The sequence below is a fragment of the Musa acuminata genome, chromosome BXJ2-6 (assembly GCF_036884655.1).
Source record: "Musa acuminata AAA Group cultivar baxijiao chromosome BXJ2-6, Cavendish_Baxijiao_AAA, whole genome shotgun sequence".
Classification (NCBI taxonomy): Eukaryota; Viridiplantae; Streptophyta; class Magnoliopsida; order Zingiberales; family Musaceae; genus Musa; species Musa acuminata.
In genome coordinates this window covers 12,865,992-12,892,189 of record NC_088343.1, presented here as the reverse complement: position 1 = coordinate 12,892,189, position 26,198 = coordinate 12,865,992, and the positions used below count along the sequence as shown (strand labels likewise).

Below are 26,198 nucleotides of genomic sequence, written 5' to 3'. Positions count from 1 at the left end.
TAAATTTAAACTAATTTTTAAATATTCCAATATACTAGTTATAACTTGTAATGAAATCTAAATATTATTAATAATTATCATAAAATTAAATCCTTTAGACATTTTTTTATCATTTATTTTAATTATTAGCTTCATAAAACTTTCATTAATTATGTCTATGATTTTTTAATTAGTCTAATCAAGGTCTAATATACCTAATATAAATAATACATGCTCATACTACTTATAATAATTTAATACAAAAAATATATAGATATTTATTAGAATGCATTGAAGGAAGTACCATTGTAATAAAATAAAATAATATTAATGCTTTAAGTTTTTTTAATAAATATTAAACTATTGATATAATCTCTATGTATATTTCACCTTATGATGAAATATTAATATATCTAGTATTCACGCAAAATTATTTATGTATGATTGATACCATCCTCATAGAATAATATTACTATATGTGAATATGCAACACTAAACTAGAAAGATATTCAAAATAATATCATTCTATCCTATCACATAATTATTCGAAGTAGATTATTTTTAATAATTATCTAAATCTCTTAATTATGTATATCATTATGAATATTTTTAATATTATTTATGACCAATTTTTTATGTAAATTTATAAGTTATTAGTCTAGTTTACTTTGGTTGCTATAAGACCAATACAATAATTTAAAATATAATTTAAAAATTTTATAAATGATAAAAATTTTATTATAATTCATATCCAATAAGTTTACCATCTTAGGCTACTTTATCAGCTACTAATTAGATAAAATTTAGGGATGTAAGTTACAAATAATATTTATCAAATTTCTTCAATCTAATTTATGTTGAAACAATTCAATAGTAACAAAATAATAACTGTAATAATTATCAAATATTAATTAACATAAAAAAAAAACTCATATGATAAATACAATTATGATAAATCATAAATCATGCTTTTATATAAAAATAAATATTATTCCATAATTTCAAACATATACATGTGAATAACTAAGTAAATATCCAAAAGTAATAATTAGATTTTTAATTATCGTATATAAAATTTTATTAATATCTCATATGAGAAAATTATAAAAAATCATAATTTATAGTTTTCTTAAACTCTACATAGAATCTTAAATTAGATCAGTCAACCATATTTAATTGGGTAGGACTAAAATTGAGTTACCCAAATTGAGCTCAAAGATTTGAGATAACCATTCGCTTAATTAGGTCAGTCAAAATTAAAATTGATCAAAGTAAAAAATTGATTAAGATTTAACTTTTTCTCAAATTCAATCAAAACTTGATTGATCTAAATCTAATCGAGTAACCAAAATATAGTCATGATTAGGTCATATCGAAGTATTTGATTAAAATAAAATAAATTAATCAATTCTATAATTGAAGACATAATTTAAAAAAAAAAATAATTTCTGAAGAGTGAAACTATAATTTTACTTGGGATATATAATAGAAATATATATTTTTTTGAAAAGCAGAACTATTAAAAGGACATATGTTGGAATTAAAAGATCAAAACTATAATTTTAATAAAGCACTATAGACGGATCATACCATCATGTAGCTGTGCACATGTGCCACATGTGCATACTAATGACAGCTCATAGTCATCGTGGTGTGTTGCTATACCAACTAGTTCGCTACATAACTGTTAGGTACTACAACCTTTGGCACTAACTACAACCAACAAACGCTGTCGCAACGGCTCTACTGTAGTCGCTACACGTAACGACTCTATTGTAGCCACCACATGCAACGACACTACTGCAACAATCACAAGCAACGGTGTGGACAGTGACATGCGGTGCTACTATAGTCACCTGCCTATGACCAAGGCAGGCCAACCGTAATAAGATTACTGCACACAAGCAGCAGTGCATGCAACCACTATCGATTGTCGTAGTTTATAACACTTTTGTTCCATTCGTAATCACTGCCCATGACTGGGCTGGCAACCATCACCCTCAACAATACTATCATCGATAGTAAGCTATCAAAAGTGGTCCATTAATCAAACACGAGGAACCTCGTGTCGCCTACAAGCAAGCAATAAGATGAACTGAATATGAACATGAATCAATGACACAAACAAATCATTTAAGTATTGTAAATCAAAATCGAATAATACCTTTTCACAAGTGAATGATACTAACAAACGGAGCTACATATAAAATAGATATAAAATATTTATACTATCTAAAATATTTGATTTCAAAATATGACTCTAATACCAATTGTAAATATAAAAACTGTGATTATGCTATTTTTATGCGTAAAATTTTAATATCAGAAATTAAAATTAAATAATGATATATAATATTTACAATGCGACATCAATTTCTAAAGAAAACTAGACTCAGCTTCTCATTTCTTCTTATCCAAGACCATAGGACCACTATGAGTAATGGATTATGGAATAAGGGTGATTGAGAATATCTATAATCCGATTGGGTTATTTTGTCCTTGGGAGGCTTTATCCTTTTATAGACAAAAGTAGAGGATTGAGGATAAGTAATTAAGAGAGTCTATTCCATTAAGATCATCTCCTAAAAAATTCTATCATAATTAAAAAAAATTATATTAGTCGATAATCGTCCTCAAAATCAAATTATATTTATAATATATCTTATCCATAATCTAACACAAAATTTATTTTTCTTTGCAAAGATGGTGTTTTCTTTTTTCATTGCTTCCTAACAGCATGAATATGTAGATAAATTAATCCTCCTCCTTTAAATGCCATATATGTTTTTCATGTCTTCTTTGCTGTTCCAAAATATCCGTTGTCACGCGTGGCATCCAATTACGCGTTGATTTATCAGAGAAGATATTAATCATACACCTATCGCATCATCAATAACTTCTTTCTTTTTGTCCAAATGAGATTGTGGATTTCGTTGTTTTAGCACCTACCAAATGTATTCATAGTGATCGCCATAACAGTGTTAGAATAATCTCATATGTGTAATCTTGTCATAGAAGCAATTTTGGTGGAGATTCGTGTTGATAGCTATTGGCATTTAATCGCACAAGGCAGTAGTAGTATGTTTATCTTGTCTTGGAAGCAACTGAGGAACAAGAAGAATAATTTTTTGGCAGTGCTTTGTTCCATCATATCTGGACCCTCATTCCTTCTCTTTGGTGCAGATCCTTGCCATCGTCACCTCTTCTAAAGACCTGCTCTGGTGCATCAAATGGAGGTGGTGTCGAAGTTTGAGAGTCGCGCACTTCATGGGCGCTCTAGACCTGACCGTAAAGGTGTCAAATGTTTCCCCTAAGACAAGTCGAGCGGATCTTATTTTCTTCTTCTCGTACTGTGGTACTGTCGATGAAATCCAGCTGCAGAGGTAACTCGCCACCCTCTTCCTTTCTTCATGCTCTACGTGCTGACTTCAATGACTTGCTGCTGCTGATCTTTTGGCCATCGTCAGAGATGGAGATCAGTCCCAAACGGCTCTTGTGACCTTTCGGCAGCCATATGCCTTTGAAACTGCTCTTCTATTGAGTGTAAGATAAACGATAGATTCCTATTTATTTTCCAAATATTTTACTATTATTAATCTTTGAATCATTTTACATTTTCCAAAAGGATTAACCTATGTTTCACGGGCCTATACTGATCTGATCTTACATTAGGTGGCTTGGAAAAGTTGAATTGCGTTTTTCTGGCTTTGTTTCATTAGGTTAGAGAGCATGGTTGGGTGAAAGAACCAAGTCTATGACCATATTTTGTTGGATTTCTTGTGCAGGGAGCACCCATACTGGATCGCTCCGTTCTCATATTGCCTGCGGGGAACTGGAAAGACATACCAGTAGATTGATGCTTCAGTATCTTACATGGAGGAGCTCTTCTGCATTGGATTTCTGAGGCACTCCAGAGGAAAACATTAGTGATGCTTCGATTTGGATGGATTAGTAGATTAATATCAGAGTCTGTAAACCGCTTGCTTTGAACAATCAGCTCAATTCTAAATTATATGTATTAATAAAAGAGAAAAAAGTATATATTTATACATACATACATACATATATACATATATACATACATATATACATATATATATATATATATATAATATTTTTTTTAATGACTTAAGGGCCAAATGGATCACATGGAGAAATCCATCGAATCTCGATAGATTGATCATAAAACAAGTGTTCAAGCAACCTTTAGTCATCGAACGAGCGAGCATTCGAGCATCTAGTTCAACCTCATCAAATTTTTTATATACTACAAAACTTTAATTGAGTCGGGATGTTCAAACATCACTGGCCCCTAAACACTAAAGATTCAAAAGCATTTAGGCAAGCTTGAACCATTATATATAATGTGGAGGACCAATAATGTGTCTATATCAAAAGTTTCTCCATTACAGATATGGTGTGGAGTCAAGAAAAAAAGACAACCCTAACACAGGAACATTACAGTCATCTCTGCACCGAGAAAGCAAAGAAACGTTGCAGAAGGAAAATGGCAAACACATGGGGCTTTGGAATACTTGTGTGGAGGCATACTAAAGCACCAAAGCCTTTAATTTTGCTACACCCATCTCCTCCCTCTATCCACCCAACAATTCCTCCTATACTCCAAAAGGAGAGAGACCAACACAACTGTACTCCAAAGGAATATTTTCCTTCACATGCAATGGTTGCTTTCTCCCACTTTTGCTTCCTACTTTAGCTTTCACTTTCCTGCCTTTGCATTGTGCTCACTACTTAGCCATTAAGTTTCCCTCGTCAAGTCCCAATCAAGCTATCGTTTAGTGTTGTATGTATATATATATATATACCCATGATATCCCACCAGACAAAGCCCATGCAACAGCGGTCACTTTGAGTTCCTCGTGGTCGGCTCTGTCGCTTCTGTTGCTGAGAACCGATCTCAACTCTCTACAATTCATTTCCTCCCAAATCGCTCTTTCTAGATCAACATTTCATGCTCGCACATTGCCACTTTGTCCACTGATCGATCCTTCGTCCACAACTTTGTTCGCATCTCCTGCCGTGGGTTCTACACGTCCTCAGCCGTCCAAAGATGAAGATCCGGGCTTCCTCCGCCTTGAAGCGGATATACTCCGTTGTGGTGGCCATGGTGAAGGCCAAGTCGATGGCGGTGAAGAGCAAAACCAGTGCCCTGAAGACCAGGCTCCTGGTCTTGGGGCTGCTTCATAACAAGAAGGTCCTGATGAAGGCAATCAACCACAAGATCCATGCGCTGATGGGCCAAGAGAGAGGTGAAGGAGGTGCCCATTCCGCCGAGGAACAGAACAAGGCGATCGTGCTCTACGATGCTGCTAAGAACGAAGCCCTGCCGAGTCCAACGAGCGCCGAACCTTCGTACTGTGACGACGACGATAACTATCCAGATCTGAGGCATTCTCTCTTCGACGTGGAGGACGAAGATGATGAGGAGCTTGTGAACACCACTGGATCCGTCGTTGATCTCGTCAGGAACTCCAGGGAGGATGGCTCTGAGTTCAGTCTGGAGGACGAGATCGACCACGTAGCGGACGTGTTCATTAGGAGATTTCACAGGCAGATGAGGCTGCAGAAGCTGGAATCCTTCAAGCGGTATCAGGAGATGTTGCAGAGGAGCGTGTAAGAGCACCAACAAAGGTATCAGAATTGGCTCGAGTGTGGAACTGCATAAATAATGCTATTTGGATCTGTGCTCCATATTTTTACTATTACATTAAGTTATCAGTCATTCTTTCTCATACAACTGTAACATCGGAAAGATCATACAAGATAGTATATGGGTGGGAGAATGCTTTGTACTATGATCTAAAGATGCTATGTCAACAAGGACACTCTGTTCTTTGTAGTATGACACACCAGTAGTTTCAACCATTGCAGAAGAAGAAAAGATTCATAAAACAAATCATTTTATCAACATAGTGTAAGAGTTGTAACATATAGTTCGATATAAGATGGTTGTGTTCATGCATGCCTTATCATTACATCCACCACTGGGCTGTCAGGAAGTGATCTCTCATGTCTGTGATGCTAAAAGCTCATTCTTGAAGGCACAAAGAGTCAGGAGCTTATCTGCTACGTTGACATTGCAGAAATGATGGAAGGGGAGTATGTTACCAAAAGAATTACTGAATGGGAGCTACCTGCAGTTGCCTTGGATTTGTTCTTCCTGATCGTTTTGACCATCTCAGCAACTTTTGATCCTACAGAGACTTGATCACCTTTATTTTGGTCGTTGTTTACGTCTTGTTGAGCTCGGTACACCGTGTGGAAAAACAATTGTAGAACTAGCTATGTTCTGGTTGCCCAGTATCTCTACGGATTTGTGTTTCTCCACATTTTGCTCCAGCCTATCACTTGGCTCAACTGGTTTTCTTTCATCCATATAACCATTCAAATTCTGAAAGCTTCTCACAATGCTTTCTTTAATTCCTTCTGTCATGACTCTCTCTGGAAAAATGGCACTGCCATATACTTCACATTTTGGGCTCCTCTGATACTTTTCCTTGGCTGAAGCTAGTTTGCTTTCATCTCCAGTGGCTGCAGAAGCATATCTCCAGCTGTAGCCATTATTGTTGTTGTTCACATTGAGCTCAAGCGTATGCAGGTCACTGTCTTCCGAGTCTGTTCCATCGCTCTCTTCTTGATCCTCTTCTTCACCAGCAACTCTTCTGTCCATAGTTGGATAAGTCGCCATGTTGCTTCTGCTTGGATGAACCATTCGTCTTTGGCAATCACTGTCCAAGCTATCTGCAGCATCCCGTTGCGCATTCACAAGATCCTCTCTTCCCGTAGCTGCAAGAAATGCTTCAAGCTCAAATCTCAATTGGTCAACGGCTGCATTTTTCTCTTCGAATTGATGTTTGGCTTCAGAGAGCTTCATCTGAACTCTTTCCTCACGCCATTCATCAGCAAGTTGAAGCATTTCTCTCTCCTTCTGCAACTCTTCTCGTATCTTGGCAGACTCTCTTTTCATTTCCTCTACTTCAGTTTTGTTGTCACCAATTCCCCTTAGCATTTCACTGCAGACTTGTTCAATCATTTCTCTTGTTCTCCTCTCGCTTTCAAGTTCTTTACCTGCATTCGCCAGCGAAGCTTTCATCTGCGCCATCTCCATTATGAGCTTTTCATTCATCCTCTCTGCTTTTCTTCTCAACTTCTTTTCGTTCTTGACTTCCTCAATCATGGATTGAACTGCAACTCTGATCCCTTCCTGTTTTTTGCCATTCCACGCTTCCTTTTCTTCAACAAACTGCCTCACTAGATGGCTATTCTCACCGTGATCAGAATTTTTCGCTTGGATAAGCTGAACAACCTGCACGAGTGCCTGATCTAGCTCGCAGTAAAGGGCTGTAGCAAGAGAGATTGCTGATGTTTGCTGCTTCCCTATCCCACCGAAACGGATCAATATCTTCACAAGCTCTTTTGATGTCACCAAACCATTTTGCAAGTCCTTCAAACAATTCTTGCTTCCTACAAGTGAACTTCTTGGTGCCCGGCCTTGAAAACATGCTTCGTTCTGCGACAAATAAAAGCATGCCAATTAGCATGCAGCAAAGGAAGGGAAAGTAAGAGATAATGCGAAAACATTAGTTTTGGATTGCATTATGTAGGCAAATTGTTGAAGATGAGGGGTTACTTCAACTCTTTAGCAAAGCAGTACCTTCCCATCCTAAAATCTTGGAAGGATGGTAGTTGATTGAATAAGCTTAAATGATATCTAGAAATTTGACATTAAATTTGGAGAGTTAACACCAGATTACTTTACACCCATCAGCAAATTTCTATTGATCTTTTACAGATCCATTTTTGACTAATCTAGTAGTCATCGATCATCACTGTTATAATCAAAAAAGTTCTCCGGTTAGTATCATCAAGCAAAGCTTTCACAACAGGGAAAGAAACACCTTTTACACATTAAAGTAGTAAATCTACCTCCAAATTGCACAAGAATAGTTTCCAATTACCAAGTTGTGCAGAAATTGATCACATAGCAAATACAAAACAACTGCTTCCTATTTATGGTGGATTATGCTATCCACGAGATGTCTACATGCATCAAGAGTTGCAAAGAAGAAAGGAAAAGAAAACTGGGAGGAGCCATTTAACGCTGTTGCTCTCTTATTCTCAAGGTACTCCAAGATCATGGAATCCAATATTGCTCCTAAAAAATTGGAATTTGCAGCTTGAGATTGGAATAACCTCCAAAAGAACTTAAGCCAGCCATGACATCTTTTAGGCATTTTATTCCTGCTACCGAGCTTTCTGTTACCTATCTTAGATCTTGATGAAGACAACTGGACATTTGTTAGACAGGTATTTTCACAATCATTTTACGAGGGGAAATTAGAATACTATCCAACCATTTCATTAAGACTTGTTCATGCAATAATTATTGAATCATATGAATTGAAATGTTTTGTTTATTGGATTTTTATGCACCGATGCAAATGAGTCTAAAATTGATTAGTCATAATGGTCTGAAATGTGTGTCTTGTTGAAGATAAAGCAGGTTGAGTGTTGTCCAATAGAATTTGGAATTCAGACTATAAGAATTACTCAACTTTCTTACCACTGTGTTACTTAAACTAGTCAAGTACATCAGCTAAACAACAATTAGCCGCCTCCAAGATCCCTGCCATGTCTTGGTGTTGTTTATGCAACCATAATGATACTCATGTGAAATCTTCGATCAACTATAGATTGCACTTTAAACAACTCAATGCACCAATTCCTCTCTGTTTTCTCCTAACAAAGAGCTCTTTGACCTCCCAAGTTTGTGTTCAATAGAAAAGGTCAATAGGATTCTGCTTCTTAAGATCTCGATAACCAAGAAAGATTCAATTTTGTGTGTATGATCTCCTATTAACTGCTTATCAACCACAAGTACAATATACCAATCAAAACAATGAGATGGAAACAACTAGCTGCAAGTAAAAGAAGTGACGACAAGAGTCGGCTTACCTCCATTAAGTTGCCCTTGCTCTGAGAATCCACAGATGCATGAATCTTGTCCTGGCAATGAAACTTATGATGAACCAGTGGCAGCATTCTCCTGTGACCACTTGTTCGTGATCGATTACACAACTACAGAACAACCAATCAAAGACATATGACCAAAAGAATGGATGAACAGAACTTCATAGAAGCTGACACACAAATTGAGGAATCACATACTCACTTCTGAGATTGGATTGTGCGCCGAATCGGATAACCGATGAAGCAGACGACCAGCCATGGATGACCCTGATGTCCTGTCTCTGGTGTTGATCTCTGTCATCAACCTTCTCTCCTGTAAATCTTTAGGAATCCTCGGTGAAGCTGTATTGTTCAGTTCCCAAAGAGCATTGCCCAGCTTCCGAGCTGACACTGATGCTCGGGTATCTTTGACAACATCTTGGATTTTCTGGTGACGGGATGCTTCAGAAAACCCTGCGGCCGAATGTGGCGATAGAGCACGCAACCTCCAACAGGGAACCGGTGTGGTTGAAGGCCCCTTCTTTGGGACAAAGATCTCCCTCTTAATGCGGTGATTCTTCGAAGCAAAGGATGCCGACGAAGGCGATGAGCAGACTCGCTTTCGGATGTTGCAATGTCCATGGAGGAATTTGTTCCCACCTGAATTATGCCTCGGCATTCTGCATAAGCGATTCTGCTTCCCTCAGAAACAACATACAAAGCCCAGGTTTTGTAGGATCTTCCAGTTGCAGGAACAGCAGAGATGGGAGTTACGAAGGCAAGGCGAAGTTGGCACAAGTAAAGAAGGCTTCTTTAACTCATGATAAGCATTTCTGCGACGGAAAAATGGGTTCTTTCAAGAAAATATCAAGGTGGAATGATAAGCCAATGATCTTTCAACAGGGATGTCAAGCGACCGAAGGCTCAGGATCTTCACCTCTTGGACGAGTTATATATTTATATATATAACTTCTTGGGCGAAGGATGACAACCAGGATAAAGGGCGGGGTTTGATCAAAGGGCGAGACCTCGAGTCCTGCGAAGAACCCTCAAGAACTGTTAAAGATGGCATCTTTGGATCAGGAAACCTTCGATTCCCGCCAAAGAGACACGACAACCAACATTCTTTCGCTTTCTCCTCGCGTCGCCTTTTGCTACAGCGCAGCGGCTGATGACATGGGGGAAGCAGGTGAAGGCTCGGCTTCTTAAAGACGATTCCGGAAAGGAGAAGGGACTACCGGAGGACGGGAGAGAGAGAGAGAGAGAGAGAGAGAGGGAGTGCACACGGATGGAGGCCGATTCGACTCCTCGAACCCCTCGCTATCCTTCGATTACAAACAGGAGGAGGGGAGGAAGAAGATGCAATTAAAATAGAGTTGCAGGGGAATTTATTGACAGTTCCTTTGTCATTAAAATAGAGTGTTTTTTTTTGGCAATGGTGATGACATTTTGATTCCTTTCCAAACAGTGATGCTTAGAGAGAGAGAGAGAGAGAGAGAGAGAGACTGTATGATCATGCAAGTCCATTGCTACCTTGTTGTCAACTTAGGAGTAAATATGGAAGACCATGATATTGATGATTGTTTCAGTTCTTTATTATTCTTTAGAAGCTCTTTACCATTAAATATGGAAGACCATGATATTAATTATTCTTTAGAAGATTGATAAGCAAGTGTTGTTGGATTGGTAAATAATTTTGGATTCTTGAAGGATAATGAACTCAAACATTAAAAAAAAAATTGATAGAGAATTAAGATTTGATTATTCTATAAATATCTTAATATATCTCTATTTCTTAGTGCTTCCAAAATTTCTCATTAGTAAATCTAGAAAAATATAAGATAATAATTCTATTGTTCTTACATTGAGAGAATATACAACAAGATTTACATCGGACTTTATATTAGTTTTACAAAATTATAATTTATATTTTACTTTCATATTATCAAAAAATTTATTTATCAAAGAAGATTTTAATAAAAATTATAAATAAAAAATTAAATATTCTTGGCTAATTAATGTCTCTTTTTGGATCTCATTAATGATCATAGAAGATTCATGTAATCGATTTTAAATGATTAATTATTATTATTAATTATTATATTTATTATTAAATTTCTGAATCAACGATGATAGAAGATTCGTATAGTCGATTTCAAATAATTAATTGTCATTGTATTTTATTATTAATTCTTTGAGTTAGTGATAGTAGAAGATTCGTGTCGTCGATTTCAAATAATTAATTGTTATTGTTGTATTCTATTATTAATTCTCTGAATTATTCCTTTTGACATATCGTCTTTGTTTCACAATAATTATCAGATAGGAAGATGTGTGATTGTGAAGAAAAAAGAAATAAAAAAATAAGAATTATTAGTGCAGGTTATTACTCTCTACTTTGTCTGCTACCTTTGTGTCCACATCGAATAACATCGCATGATGGTTATCGATCAAACCTAATCGACTCGGAGCCATCAAAGCACCACAATAAGAACAAGAACAAGAACAAAAAAAAAAGAGCCAAAAATGTCAAAGAAAAAAAAAATAAGAGAATCATTTTTAATGATAAGATTTAGGTATGAGAGACAAGCTAATATCATGTCATCATCGTGTTTTAAGTCCAAAACAAACATCTTTGAGCGACCAAACCGTTGTAGTTTTGCAAAGGATGAGATGTGATGCAACGACAAGAGAGCGAAGGAGTTTTGGTGGTGTCGATAGGTATGAGGCGGCTATTACTACACATGGGGGGAGTTGCACCGAGGAAGCACTCCTATCCCCACTTCACGTTGCACACTAATGGTCAGCTTATCACCAACGTCGATGAGGCCAAAAACACACTTGTCCACCGGTCAATTCTCGAGGTGGCAAGGAACTGTCGAGTTAGTGTGCATGATGGAGATGGTGGTGGTGGTGGTGGTAGCAGCTGTGATGGTGAGATCATTCATGAATTCTAAGTTTTTTTTCTTTTCTCTCTCTCTCTCTCTCTCTCTCTCTCTCTCTCTCTCTCTCTCTCCGATGATTTATTGCAATGAATTGATGTATAGTAGTAAATGACAAGGGCAAAAACATTAATTCATTGGTATTTTACGAAGAATATTTTTTTAATTTTTTCTTGACTCGATTGAATTTTAATTCTTCCTATGATTACACAATTTCGACGTTACATTTTATTATAAAAAGAGATTCACGATATATTTAATTTTTTTTATTTTTTTTAAAGCATTATTCTTTGTCTTTCTCCTCTCAAATATCTTTAGGATCGACATCGAAAGCACCTTCGACTTTTATGTTAATCTCGACTTCAAATCGAATCGAGTTGTCTCTTGTTTATATGGATAATTAATAAGAAGATTAACAGTAGTGTATGTTTCATTTCACCTCTAATAACCTATATATAAGCCAACAATCATTGAGCATCCAGACACGATAAACTCTATATCATCTTTCACATCCTTCATGTCATTAGCAAATTAATTTGAGGAATATAATATTACGAACCGATTGAGAATATATGTTTTTGATAGGATATGATCCAAATGTATGCCTAATGAAGCGGGATACGTGATATTGATGAATCTATAAAAGACAAGACAGGTTTTGGTTTGAAGTAATAGTTTACCTTAATGTTATATTTCGATCAACATAAATCAAAATAGGTCCAATGGATTGTCAGCCTCACCTAATTGGAATAGCTTGGCATCGATCGAAGGGTACTTCTCATGTTGAGGACCACATTCCATCAAATCTCACTCAAACCAATGAAGAGATATGTCGGGTGTGCATCAAGATAAAAGGATGGAAGAAGAATAAATAAATTTTAAATTTAAAAACTCATATCAAGCATGACTCTCTCTCTCTCTCTCTCTCTCTCTCTCTCTCTCTCTCTCTCTCTCTCTCTCTCCCTTATCTCAAGATCTAATATCTTGAATGTCTACATCTCTACGAGGCTATCTCATTTCTCTTCAATTTTTCTATCCAAAGCATTACATTAGCCTTGATCCATATAGTATTGATTTTGATTTTAACTATGACAAAAACTCATATCTTAACTAAAATTTTCAAGTCAAAATCTTATCAAATCATGAAGTTTAAACTAATATTCCAACATTTAAATTATATCTTACTAAAAGAAGATGTACATTTTTGTTGATGCAATTTTTAGAATTACATAATGGGGTTTATAAGTATTTTTAGATTCACGAAGAAAGTGTCTTAGGACGATTTCATGGTTTTGAAATCATATGCAACTCTATGTATTGGTAGGAATAAAGGACATATTTGGAGTATTCTTGAGTTACTCTCTAACTAAAATAAAAAGGGTTAGAAAAAAAAAAGAAATATATATATATATATATATATATATATATATATATATATATATATATATATATATATATATATATATATATATATATATATATATATATATATATATATATATATATATATATATATGCGTGATCGCCATGAATCCTACGTGGGTGTGAACATTTGCATGGGGAATGACATGGGCCGATTCGAAACAGTATTGGGCCGGATCTATTCATTCACAAAACTCGAAGAATCCCAATCAATCTCGATTTATCCTTTTTTTTCCTTTCACATCACTTTTACTGAAATTATAATCGATATGAAGGATGATAATGAGGTGACTGTCCGTGATTTTATTTTTGATTTAGTAGTCTGGCTTGGTTCGAATTCGACTCTTTGGTCTTGCCCAACATCTTAATCTCTCGTGTTGATCTCAAGATATCCTTTCATATAAGAAGGAAAATAAAGATCGATGTCACGAAAAAAGAATTATTATAATCTCTTGGATGCTTTCTTGAAATGGGATCGACATGCATTAACATTCGATCACACTGAGCGTTGGATGTCGTCAATTATCAATCGTCACACTATACCATCTATGGCGATGACAGATATCATCTCCATCCAAATCTAACCTAATACGTGTCGAGATTAAGATCACCAACTTTGACTTTTATTTGACCGTCTCCCGAGTTGGAGTGAGAATACTCCTCGTTGGAGTCCCACTGGTAGCAATTCTTTAGTGGGTGAGCTGCGCACTGCCGCACTGCCAAATGTCACATTGACTTTGGACACTACACGAAGGATGATAATTAGGTGACTGTCGGTGTTTTTTTTTTTTTTTTTTTCTTTTTTTTATAGTAGTACGACTTGATTCGAGTTCGACTCATGTGACTAATTTTGGTTTCGTTCAACATCTTGATTTCTCGTATTAATCTCAAGGCATCTTTCGTATAAGAAAATTGATGTTACGAAAGAACTATTATCGTAATCCCTTAGATGCTTTCTTGAAATAGGATTAGAATATAAATAAAGTAAAACAGAACTTGAACTCATTAATCTATCTTCATGTCTATCTTTTATCTATTTTATTATTAAAAAAATAAATTTTTTAATATTATATTAATATTTTAAAAAATATTTTCTTTTCGAATTCTATCGACGTTACGAAGATATCGATTGAGATCTTTTATCATTTTTCTATAATATGACTATCGTATACATAATTAGAGAACAAAAATAAATTTTGGATCAAAAGAATCCTCCAAACAAGTGGGAGTTAACTATGAAGAAAGCCTCAAGAGGAAGCTTTCCTATAAATTAGATAAATCTCATTTATATAACTATAACAAGCTTAATCATATTCAGATCAAGTTTCATGTGACGACACACCTGAAATGCTAACAGATATGATTCATTGCCTTGTCCAATCAATAACCCACCCATCTTCTGTGACACCATTACCTTATTGTATGTGCATGTGAATTATATGATTTATTATCATGAGAAACAGATCCAAACATGGTTGATTAATCAAAAGATATCAAGATCTACAAAGCATGCATGTTGAATTGTCTTCTATCATGATGTGCAGTTAATCAAGCATTTTTACAATTTACAAGACATTTTTTTTTGTAGCACAAAAGAAAGAAAATAAAAAGAAAAAAAAAGTAGGTTTTTTTTAATGTTTTTATTTCATTTTTACAAACACAGGAGAGTTAGCTGCTGCTGCTGCTACTGCCAAACTCAAAGACTACCCTTCTTCTTCTTCCTCCTCTTGAAGCCACCGAATGGGTTGACTCCTCTGCTTCTCCTCTCGGACTCCCTAATAGTCTCCAGCTTCGGCTTCCACTGACTCGATCTGCACCTCACCAACGTCCTGTATTCCTTCTCCAACGCCTCTGTGGTGACGAGTCTGCTGGTACCGTCGCGGCTCTCTTCTTTGAGGAATTCATCGGCGACTCTGATCTGAAGCGTCCCCGACGCCGTCTTCTGGATGTCGAAGGGCCTGAGGAGAGCACGCTTCCCGGCGCCGCTGGGGGCGAGGAGGGAGGTGGCGAGGGTGACGAAGGAGAGGACGGAGTGGAAGAAGTGGGAGGGGAGGAGGAAGTAGGAGTGGCCGGGCTGGAGCTGGTCGCCGGCAGCGAGCGGCGGGACCTTCTGGCCGATAAAGAAGGCGTCAGAGCGGCAGACGAGGTGGCAGGGGTGCTCCTTCATGAGCTCCGCCGCCGCCACTGGTCTGTGGTACACCCTGACCCGGCCGTCGCTGCCGATGAGCCGGACCCCTTCCGCCTGGACCGGAGGAGTCGGGCTAGTCCGGCTGGAGGCCGCCGGCCGGCACGCCAAGCCCACCACGTGGAAGCACCATGGGATCATCTGCAGATCGAGCGACTTCAACCGCATCTACGCAGCAACGATCTTTCTCCTCGTACGCACGCTGTATCGATGCAACACGACTGACACAACCCACCGAAAAAGGATAGCCTGTGTGCTTCAATGGAGTAAGAGAAGAGAGACGAGAAGAGAGGAGACTGGACGAACAGTGTGAGGGGATGATGAGGATGAGATCAGAGGGGAGGAGGGATTTATGCAAGGCAGATTTGGGCATCGTTTTTTGTGGGCACGAGGGGAGGACGCGTGAGATGTGGGAATAGCTTTTTGTTTTGGATGTCTGACCGGAGACTGTGCACGGTTCCACATCTTTTTCGCTTTGCCACAGTAGGCTTTTGTTCTTTAGGACCGCTCGTCGGGGTTTGGTGGCAGGTTTGACGCTTTGACCGACCTCTCCAAAGTCTCTATCTCCCTCTCCTCCTCCTCCTGCTTTCAACCGGCGTCCTTTGGTTTTGCCTTCTTCTCTGTGTCTCGATTCACGTGATGAAGACGAGAATGGACTCACGAGCTAACATGAACTCAGAAAGGCATATTTCTGACGACGGATTGGATTCAACTCGGACACCTACCGGTACTTGATGGTGAGTCAGGTCAGGAGCAGGTCAAACGCCACCCATTGTTGATTCAAAATAGGGTGTTTGACCACTGAGAACACATCGAGAAGTTTGGAGTAGCCCAAGATAAGTAAAACCCGGATGTGAAGCTTTATGCACCCAATACACTGCACGAGGGGACCTCAACACTTACTGCTCCTTCTTCCCCTCCCCCTACCCTTTGAAATAAAGTGAGGATGTGACCACAACCCTAGACAAAGTCTTATTTTAAGTGTTCAAAAGCTTCAGAGGCAGATGGCATCTTTTTTTTAAGGCACTCTTCTCCTCTTCTTTTTATCGGTCTGATGAGACGACGACAGCGATGACAAGTCTGTGGACCTCATCGTCACTCTGGCCAACGTGTTCATATCAGAAAAAAAAAGGGAAAAAGACACATCTATATCATACAATCCATCCATGTATACTTAATGGGTGCCATTAGTAATTTAATATTTAGTCGGTTCTGTAATTTATTATTATGAGTCGATTAAATGGGATAATCGATGTATTATTTTCATTAAGTCTGAATTATTGACTCAAAAATATTTAAGTTTAAGTTAATAATTATATATTCCTCATGCCCCTATAAATAAATCTTAATTTATTTTTGATGTGAGAATAAATCGAAATGTTATATTTATTTTCTACCCGAAGAAGTGAAGCATGAACTGATAGAACCAACCACCAAAGCAGCTTTCATTGGTTTGATAAATAAATCTTAATTTATTTTTGTTGTTGTGTTCTATGTCTGATTTCGCCATTAAAGGCGCAGGCTTGTGCTTATAATGATGGATGAAGATGGTGTAGCTTAAATTATTTAGGATTTCTTTTTTTGCTCTCAGTAATTTCAAATTCTCGCGGCTAAAAACATAACAAAAAAAAAATTCGACCAAATTGAATGGGCTCACTTTCTTTCTTTTCAGATTTGGGCCAATGGGCCGACGTTCCTATCGCTTTCTTTATCCTGTGGGCGTAGGCATGATCAAAATAGCAAACTTCATATATCTTTGGTACCAACCCATAATATAACAGACAGAATGAAATTATGCTTTAGCAAAAAATAATTTTGTTGATATCGCCTTTTGATGATGGATAAGGATATATGTGGGAGTCCTGAGTGGAATCAACGCCCTTATTCGGTTCGACCTTGATCACCACTATGGTACTTAAGAACACTTGTCACATACATGCATATGAAAATACAATAATTTGATGCACATAGGATACGTGTCTTTGTTACACATCACAATAACTTGATGCTACCGATGCCAAGTACGTACAACCGGGCAAAATAAAAATAAATAAATAAATCGATTAAGTAGTATCATTAAAATATCTCATCCTACGATCTCTGGGGTTTTTGCAGTTGTCGTGGTAGAACTCTTGGGATTGTTTTCTGGAGGTGGAACCAGTAGGCGAACAACTGTACAAAAGGCAGGAAGGTGGTGTACGGTGGCTGTGTGACCACGGATGATATACTGAGATGGGTAACGGGTGACTATTAGAAGTTCTCCTTGTGGAAGTCGAACTTGGTGCTTGTCTTCCTCGAGAAATCCGTGGCTAGCTGGCGCAACTCTTTAGTCAGGGTCGGGGCTCCACAGTAGAACACACCTGCGAGGACGACGAAGCAATACTAAGACAATGTTCTTTCTGATAGATGGTTTATAGCAACTGCCCCACATGCGTCTTAATTACATGGGCAATAACACAGACGCACATGCTTATCATGATTATACTCTGTAAGGTGCAATCATCGAACTGTTGTGATGGAAAATGGCATATTAACGTTAAATTTCTTGGGCGTAATGATATGTATGCATGTAGTTATAGATGTAACGGAGGATGTTGAGAAGGAACGCACCGATTCGTTGGTCGCGGTGGTTGAGCGCGATGCGCTTGTAGACGTTGCGCCAGTTGGGGCGGGCGAAGTGGGACTTGACGCGGGTCCCCGACACGATGTCCACCCCGTGCTTGGCGTGGTTCAGCGACTGCAGCATCACGATGAGGGCCGACCGGGCGTCGCCCTCCTCGTACACGCTGGTGCAGAAGTTGTGCAGCTCGATCACCCCCTTCTTGTCCGCCTCCGCCACCTCGTTCATCACCCCACGGAACCACTCGAACGAACCCTGCTCCCGCGTCACCCAGTAGAAGTAGGCCCTCCTCGTCCTGAACGATGAGGACGGCGACGATGTCAGCTTCCTCTGGTGGCTGCTGCTGCCGCCGCCGCTGCCATCCTCTTCCGACCTGCCATCGTCAGACGACTCCTCGTCGGGGTCCAATTGCTTCATGTTGTTGACGATGTCCTTCACGATGCTGATGAAGGGGGTGGCGCCGATGCCCAGCCCCACCAGCAGCACCACCTCGTACTTCTTGTATTCTTGGGCGGGCGCACCATACGGACCATCAATCAGCACCCTCGGGAAGCTGTTTGTTCACTAACTCGTTAGGGGAGGCAGATGAGAACATTTTCTGCGTGTAGTGGTGCGGTTGCAATTGGCGTGTGCAAGTTTTGGGTCTGATATCGATTAGTTATAGTGAGACTCGTGTGAGATATTATAAGCAGCATCCTCCTAATGGTTACGATAAGATTGTTTGAATAACGAGGGGACGGCAGGCAAAGCCTCCTACCGTTCCTAACATCATGCCATGGAAGAATAATTCAATTTGAACTTACGCGAGGCTGCTGCGGCTCTCGTGGTCGGATCTGAGAAGACCGCTTTGCCCGCTCGTCGGTGGCTGACACACCTACACACACCAAATCCACGTTTATCTTGGAGCCCAAAGAAAAAGAAGATGGTACCCTGGTTCATGTAGAATATTCGCCAAACCACTAATTAACGAGCTTAATCATGCCGAATCCACTTTACCACAGAGTTGACAGACACAAGCGGCAGAGAAATATACCTCCGAGAAAACAGCTTTGAGCTGCCTGGTCCAGTCACCCAGCGTCCGTATATGAACACTGATGTAATCATCTTGCGGAGCCGACGTGATGGAGAATGGGTGCCTGTTCTCAATTATTTTTCTCTATTGGTAAGAACGTTGAATCATCATGGCAAAGTAACAAGCAATTAAATGTGGGTAATTACCATTGGAAGGGGGAAACAGCGGCACAGTTGACGAAGATGTATTGGCCGCTTCTGCACTTGAAGCCCTGAGGCTTGGACATTTGAAGAGTCAACACGTTGCCAGGGTACACCGCCACTTTCAAGATCTTGACCGCCCTTACGCTCGATCGGAGCGCTCGGATCAATCGTTCGCTGCCGTAGAGAATGACCGGGATTGCCAAGTACATCCACGTCTGGTGCGAGTAAACATGGACAGCGTCGTGGTCGATCAGTGACGGAGGAAGAGGAAGGGCAAAGCTGCATCATGTATGTGCGGGATGGTTCTGAGTACGTACCGTCTTCTTGTACCATTTCTTGGTGAGGTAGAGGAAGGTGCCGTGGATGATGAGGAGGATGTAGACGACGACGAAGAGGTGGTGGGAGTACCAGAAAGCGTTGAACCCGGTGAGCCGTTTCAAGGGCGTGGGCAGGTTGAGCCGGTTGCGGCGGAACCAGGGGGAGGCCAGCGTGAAGGCGATGGCCATCAGGACGACCATCACCACCCCCGTCCACCCCTCCGTGCCCTTCACGAACCACCAGTAATCGTCGGGCCGGGTGTCGCCGAAGAAACGCTTCATGGGCACGTACTCTTGGTCCGTCGCATGAAGAAGGCGCGGGAAGTCGCAGGTCAAGTGCGAGATGGCATGTAGCCCAACGCCAATAGCCACGCCCACTGCAATCACCTGTGTCACGCAGCCAACGACACAGAGGAGGAAATGAGGTTGGAGTCCCAAGAGACGCAGGCCACAGGGCTTACAGTTGTGGACCTTGTGGAAATTGAGGTTGTCGTCGAAGGGCAGGACCTTGCCGAGCCTGGTCTTGGTGCGGAGCCAGGTGATGGTGTTGCGGCAGACAGGGAGGAGGATGAGGGCCATGTTGAACTTGAGCGTCTCGGCGCCGCCCTTGGCGACGCAGACGCAGTAGCCCATGACATGGAACACAGCGCGGCGCCGGTACTGGACAAACTTCCACGCGAAGAGGCCGGCGCAGACGCCCAGCCACAGCGCCATCACCCACGCCCGCTTCCAGTGGTCCTCCAGGAAGTAGCGCGCCTCGTGGTACCACCGCACCAGTGGGTTGGGCTCCCGCGTCGGCCTCAGCTTCTGGCTCAGCATCTGGCTCAGGTTCCGGCTGTTGGTGGTGCCGATCTGCGCGGAGTAGCCCGGCGCCTGCAGCAGCAGCATCTCCAGGTTGTATATCTGAGGCCACGATCACCGTCACTTAGTTACCCGCGACTCAGATCGCCGAAGTCCACACGACCCAACTCTGCCAAGCAATTTCTCCAGCGCACCAACAAGACTTCTCTTACCTCAATGTAGCCGAGATTTTCCGGGTCCAGTTCCTCCATGATAAGCGCGGCGTACTCCTCCGCCTGCTCTTGAATGTTGGAGAGATTATTGGCCGAAGCGCTCAGCGAGATGATCTGTTTGCCAACCATGTGTTTGCTGAGAACGAATACTAGTATGATGTGCCAAAATTAAGTGATAATTAAGACGCCAATCTGCTCGTCTTCACTACAGAGTACCGAATCTCGAGCTCGATTACCTCTCGGACTTCTTCTTCTGTGATTCTTCCATCCGCGTTCTTATCCACCCTGTTTATGGGATGCCAAATTAATGACCGCGAACTTATTCCGAATTCTAATCTCTTATTCGAATTGCAAAGGAACAGAACGTATAATTAATCTAGTTTTTACATGTCGAAGAAGGTTTGGAGTCTGGAATCGAAGCTCTGGTCCGCAATCTGATCCCAAAACTCTCTCAGCTCAGCCATTGTGATCTTATCCCCTCTGATGTGTCTTCTTCTGGACAATGCATCGAACAGCTCTCCTGCGAAATCCTTCGACTCCTTCATCCCTGTCAATCCCATTGTTGTCGATTTTAAATCTAATATCATAAAAATGTATGATGTTTTCGCTCCAAGGAAACAAGAAATTAAGTAACAAAAAAACGAAAAAATAAAAAGGAGAATCAGGAAAAATTGAAGAAGTGGTGGAGGCTGAAGAGGGGAAACGAAAGAGAACAAACCGATGCACTGAGCGAAGCGAGATCGGTGGAGGTTGCCATCGACGGCGAGCTCGTCGAAGCGGCGCTCGACAGCAGCCCATCCGGCGGCACCGTCGGCCCTGCTGATGAACTTGAGGCCCTTGAGGGCGTGGGCTGCGGCAGACCTGGTCCGATCGAGCTTCCCCACCCCGCTGCGCCGACCGAACGACGCCAGCCGCCGGATCTCCTGCGACACCTGCCGGAACTTCAACGACGCCGTGCGCATGACCGACGATCCGAACGCCGCGGCCGCCGACCGCCTCTCCAGCTCCCGCGCCAGCGCCGCCACCTCCGGGTCCCCCTCCCCGTCCCCGCCGCCACCCGCCGCCTTCACGCTGTGCACCGCCACCGCGTCGTCGCGCACGTCCAGGGTGATCTCCACGTACGTCCCGTCCTCCTCCTCCTCCTCCGTCCCCTTCGCCGTCGCCGCGGAGGACGGCGAGTCCGGGACGCTGCATCGGGCGCCGTTCTTGTCCCCCAGCGGCCCGGTCAAGGGACCACTGAAGCTTATGCCGCCGGCGGTCTGCGCGCTGATAGCGTCCATTGGGCTTTCGCTGCCTGTTCCCTCTTCGTTCGATCCCGTCTTCTTCATCCCCGATTTGAGATCTGAGCTTCCAAATCTCCGATCCGACTCCAATAAAAACAAAAAAACTGGCACTAAAGATTTAGCCAAACCGAGAGAGGCGTCAAAGGACGACGAAGGGGGAGAAGAAGTACGCTTTTGGTTTCATTTTTGGGGACTGATCCAAAAACAATTAGCGGTGGTGTGGGAGGAGCAAACCGGGAGTAATGCAGCTTTCCGACGAGGTGGTTGGGAATATAACCCTCCGCGTTCCGCGTTTCGAACATGCAGATCCAAAGAATTCATATCCCATGTGGCTCTCTCCAATCAAGTGGGACCCGCGTGACTAGGATATTTAATGCACTCTAATGTGCTAAGAAACATGCTGATGAACAACGATGTTGAAGTAAAAGGGTCCAACCGCGGTAAAAAAAAAGTCCAAATAAGCATTCCATCGAGTGGTACAGTTGCGGGTCGGAAAACGAGGGATCCGTTTTATTCCTGCTAAAAGGTTTCGTTGCGGTGTCGAAGCGATCGGAGACATAAATCGGGAGATCTGTGGCTGGCGATGGCAAAAGGACGTGGGCAGCACATGCTATCGATGTCTTCTCGTCTTGTTCGAGTGAGTAGGTCGCGACTGATACCATTCAGTCAACCAAATCGATGATGGCTTGGCTGGCGCAGATGAGTTGGGGGTTTGCTAAAGAAATGTGTGTCGGTGACTGCCGCAGTGGCGATGCATTTCGTCGATCATGTGGAGTGCAAGCATCCATCGGGTGGCAGAAAACGACCACATGGCGAGGGACGAGCTAATAATCCCTCCCTCCCCCGCCCCCTCCGGGGAGAGTTTTCTTAGACATCAGTTGTTGCTTTCGCAGCATTACAAGTCAATGTTGAGGGTTTCTAATGAGGAACAACACACATCTTGTTGTTGTTCTGTGTGACAACAATGAGGAACTACACCTATCTTGTCGTTTAATACATCGAAGACTCGGTCTCGCAGATGACATCCTAACTAATGTCCAGCCGACAGTGAGGAGTGACATGCACTGCATGCACGAGGCTCGAGGTTGTGCAAAGAAGCAGTGTGTGTGCGCGCGAGAGAGAGAGAGGACGACTCATCAATTATTTTGTGCATGCGAAAGAAACGTGAGAGATTATTAAGTGAAAGCCGGTCACAGTTTTCCGGCATTATCTGACAAGTCCTGTGTAATCTCACAACAGTAAAATCAAGTTTGATATATGTAAACAAGGGTCTGAACTTTAAAGAGGTACCATAAGAAATCTAATTGTTTGTTTTAGGCTTTTCTTATTTAGTAGTTTCGTGTTTTATGACTTAGAAATATTTTTCTAAGATATTTTTTTACTTTATTATTTTTGTTGAATTATCAAAATTATCCCTTAGTAAATTTCTTAAAGTTAGCTCTAATATGATTGATATATGATCATCGTCCAATTGATGCATCATGATCACTTGATCGATATCTCAAATCTATTCGACTAATATGTTATGTGGGGTAAACGTCACCGAGGATAATTGAGGAGCTTATATGTAAATTGTTACTATATAATACATGTATTTTTTTTTTACATTTAACCATGATCCGTGAATTCAATGACCTTAGTACCATGTAATAAAAGGCTCTCAATTACACTTTTAATCATCTATTTCTTTGCAATGCAATTATACTCATATAGATTCCACACTTGACTTAACTCTTCAAAAGAGAAATTAATTTAAGAATCAGAGAAATCTTGTCAGATACTTTTCAACATGGTTTTATAGGGACGGATCTCATCTTCATCTAACAAGTGTGACCGGTGCTTATATTATCTAAGCCATGAATAATTGTTCTTGATGAGTCCTTTTCCAAACCAAAGGGAGGCAATTAATTATAATCAGACAAGGCTTTAGCTCTCGACACTACAATTAAATTTCTATATAGCGAAGCATGAGGAAAGTAGCACATGTGGGATGGATGTATGGCGTGGGTTAATCGCCACCTTTAAGGAAAAGATGTATGGAGGAGGATGACCAATTTATGTCTTATGTTTTGAGCATTCGAAAAAACGATGGTAAGAGCAATAACACATATGTAATATGTTAAGAAGTGCTATCTTATTTCTCTCCGTGTTGATATATTCATATTTATAATTCGTTAAATTCCTAACATTAATGTCCTTTCTAAACCAACACAAAATCCTATTTCTTATCTTGTCGTCGAAGACTTTTGTATCGTGTTCTATTGATATGGTGAGTGTTATTTCGCCAATTAAGATTTGACATGTGGATCCTGATCACACTGATCATGATAAAACAAGTCAATGAAAGCACATCAAAATGATAAATATATTACAACTCAAATTTGATTAAGAGAATATAAAAAGACTTCTCTAGTATAAAATAAGTTCTCTAACTCTCTTAGGTCTATTTGGATATTACCTACATTGAGTATCTACTAACTCGAATATTGAAAGAATCTTATTGGTATGTTTCTCATGTCTTTCGCGAGACACTGAGTTGAGATTTTAAATTGGATTTTTGGATTATAAGATTGAATTGACAATTAAATCAAAAAAAATCATAATGAACTAAACTTCTCAAAGGATTAGTTTGAGACTTGTCACCCTCGAGACTCACATCAGAAGCTTAAGATTAGTAGCACACAACGGGTTCAACGGGTTCAGATTAGTAGCACACAAAGAGGCAAAACTTAGGAACAGATCATATTCGGAGAGATATATATAGAAAAAGTTATTTAGAATCAATAATAATATATGTGCATATAATCAAAAAATTAATTAAAATGTAAGGTTGCTCGGGTGGTGAGGGCGAGCATTGAGTCGGGTCAGGTTCGAGCCTCGTCTCCTAAGCATGATCTTCTCTCTTGGCGAGTGGCATGCTCCTCCGTTGCTGGACTCCTGCACACAGGTCGAGGTCGGGAGGTGGATTTACCGACTCAACACATCCGAAGCTTAAGTTAGCTTTTGATGAAAAGAGAGAGAGTTTAGTGTTCGAAGTGCCTCTCCCTCCTGATTAAGGAGGGTTAACTTTTATACCTGTGAGGATGAGTTGGTCGCACGGGGTCAATTAACTACGGCTGACTTAAGCTTCTATGCAAGCGCCAACCAACCTACACGGATCGACGTCGCGCGATGTCACCCCGAGCTTTCCAGGATGGTTGTACCATGATGATGTCATTCATACATAGAGGGTGGTAAGCAACTGCCTACCACGTGTGTGTTATGCATCATATCGTACTTAAGGTTTCATATCTCCATCGTCGTGTCTGCTTGTCTAGGTCCACGTGGGTGATACCAAAATATACCCTATCATTGTCTCCCCCCCCCCCCCCTCACCCCTCACATGAGTCATGTTCCAGGTACCTCGGGGAGGGGTTCGGGGCATCGCTTAACTTCTTCATGGTGGTTGGTCCGATCGTCTTGCTGGGGCTAATCGGTTCAGTTGTTGGTCATGTGTGAATTAGTTCAACAAGGTGCGGGGTGATTTTGCTAATGCATGATTTGAGTGATGACCGATTGAGATGCATGACTCGGACTAAGACTGGACCCGTCAGCCAAGATACCTAACTTGAGCATCGACTCGACTGGTCTACTAAGGCGTAGTTTAGGTAGTGATTGGCTAAGTTGTGTGACTCAAGCATGTATTTGACTGGTTCGTTGAGGCGTGGCTCGAGCATCGGACTGGCCGAGATGTGACTTGAATGTTGGACTAGCCGCAAGGCATAGCTCGAGCATTAGACTGGCCAAGATGTGACTCAGACATTTGGACTCGCCACAAGGCGTAGCTCGGGTATTGGACTGGCCGAGATACGACTCGGACATTAGATTGGCTGCGAGGCATGCCTCGGGCATTGGATTGGTTGCGAGGCGTAGCTCAGCCATTGGACTGGTTGAGATGTGACTCTTATATTGGACTGTCTACGAGGCGTGGCTTGGGCATTGGACTGGCCTAGATATGACTTGAATATTGGACTGGTCGCATGGCGTGGCTCAAGTATTGGACTGGTCGTGAGACGTGTTGAATCTCGAATTTTGATGATGAAACCAATCGATGGTGTTTATGATCTGATCTGCGTTTTGAGTGACGCAAGAAGCTTCAATCAAGGAGAGACAATTAAAGTATGAAGAATTACATGGGCCGGTGTCGAACATGTCAGAAGATTGGACATCGAACCAGAGGATCAATCGATGTATCAATAGAAGGCTTTGAGCC

At 40.9% G+C, this 26,198-nt stretch overlaps 4 protein-coding genes and 1 long non-coding RNA gene across 6 annotated transcripts; 2 read left to right on the top strand and 3 right to left on the bottom strand.

The window, feature by feature from the left end:
- Positions 1-3,127: 3,127 nt before the first annotated feature.
- On the top strand, positions 3,128-4,005 carry LOC103987968 (uncharacterized). The gene is made up of 3 exons (XR_010487322.1): positions 3,128-3,362; positions 3,447-3,522; positions 3,765-4,005. It is a non-coding gene; the product is annotated as an uncharacterized LOC103987968 (long non-coding RNA).
- A 726-nt stretch (positions 4,006-4,731) lies between these two features.
- LOC103987967 (uncharacterized) lies at positions 4,732-5,842 on the top strand. The gene has a single exon (XM_009406445.3). The coding sequence runs from the start codon at positions 5,051-5,053 to the stop codon at positions 5,615-5,617; it is 567 nt and encodes a 188-aa protein (XP_009404720.1). The 5' UTR covers positions 4,732-5,050; the 3' UTR covers positions 5,618-5,842.
- A 41-nt stretch (positions 5,843-5,883) lies between these two features.
- Positions 5,884-10,339, bottom strand: LOC135614953 (uncharacterized). The gene is made up of 4 exons (XM_065112850.1): positions 9,887-10,339; positions 9,173-9,782; positions 8,956-9,078; positions 5,884-7,510 (listed from the first exon to the last, which is right to left on the bottom strand). The coding sequence occupies exons 2-4, from the start codon at positions 9,626-9,628 to the stop codon at positions 6,215-6,217; spliced, it is 1,875 nt and encodes a 624-aa protein (XP_064968922.1). The 5' UTR covers positions 9,629-9,782; positions 9,887-10,339; the 3' UTR covers positions 5,884-6,214.
- Positions 10,340-14,827: 4,488 nt separating this feature from the next.
- LOC135613506 (uncharacterized) lies at positions 14,828-15,931 on the bottom strand. Its single transcript, XM_065110539.1, has one exon. The coding sequence runs from the start codon at positions 15,664-15,666 to the stop codon at positions 15,010-15,012; it is 657 nt and encodes a 218-aa protein (XP_064966611.1). The 5' UTR covers positions 15,667-15,931; the 3' UTR covers positions 14,828-15,009.
- A 1,500-nt stretch (positions 15,932-17,431) lies between these two features.
- LOC135614952 (respiratory burst oxidase homolog protein B-like) lies at positions 17,432-22,222 on the bottom strand. Of its 2 annotated transcripts, none has more exons than XM_065112849.1 (11): positions 21,382-22,222; positions 21,051-21,210; positions 20,900-20,948; positions 20,664-20,777; positions 20,158-20,553; positions 19,651-20,037; positions 19,337-19,548; positions 19,152-19,254; positions 18,922-18,992; positions 18,109-18,671; positions 17,432-17,858 (listed from the first exon to the last, which is right to left on the bottom strand). In XM_065112849.1, the coding sequence occupies exons 1-11, from the start codon at positions 21,989-21,991 to the stop codon at positions 17,749-17,751; spliced, it is 2,775 nt and encodes a 924-aa protein (XP_064968921.1). In that variant the 5' UTR covers positions 21,992-22,222; the 3' UTR covers positions 17,432-17,748. The 2 variants fall into 2 exon arrangements, with proteins under 2 accessions (XP_064968921.1, XP_064968920.1); XM_065112848.1 differs by having other exon boundaries at positions 20,122-20,553; positions 21,382-22,221.
- Positions 22,223-26,198: the final 3,976 nt, after the last annotated feature.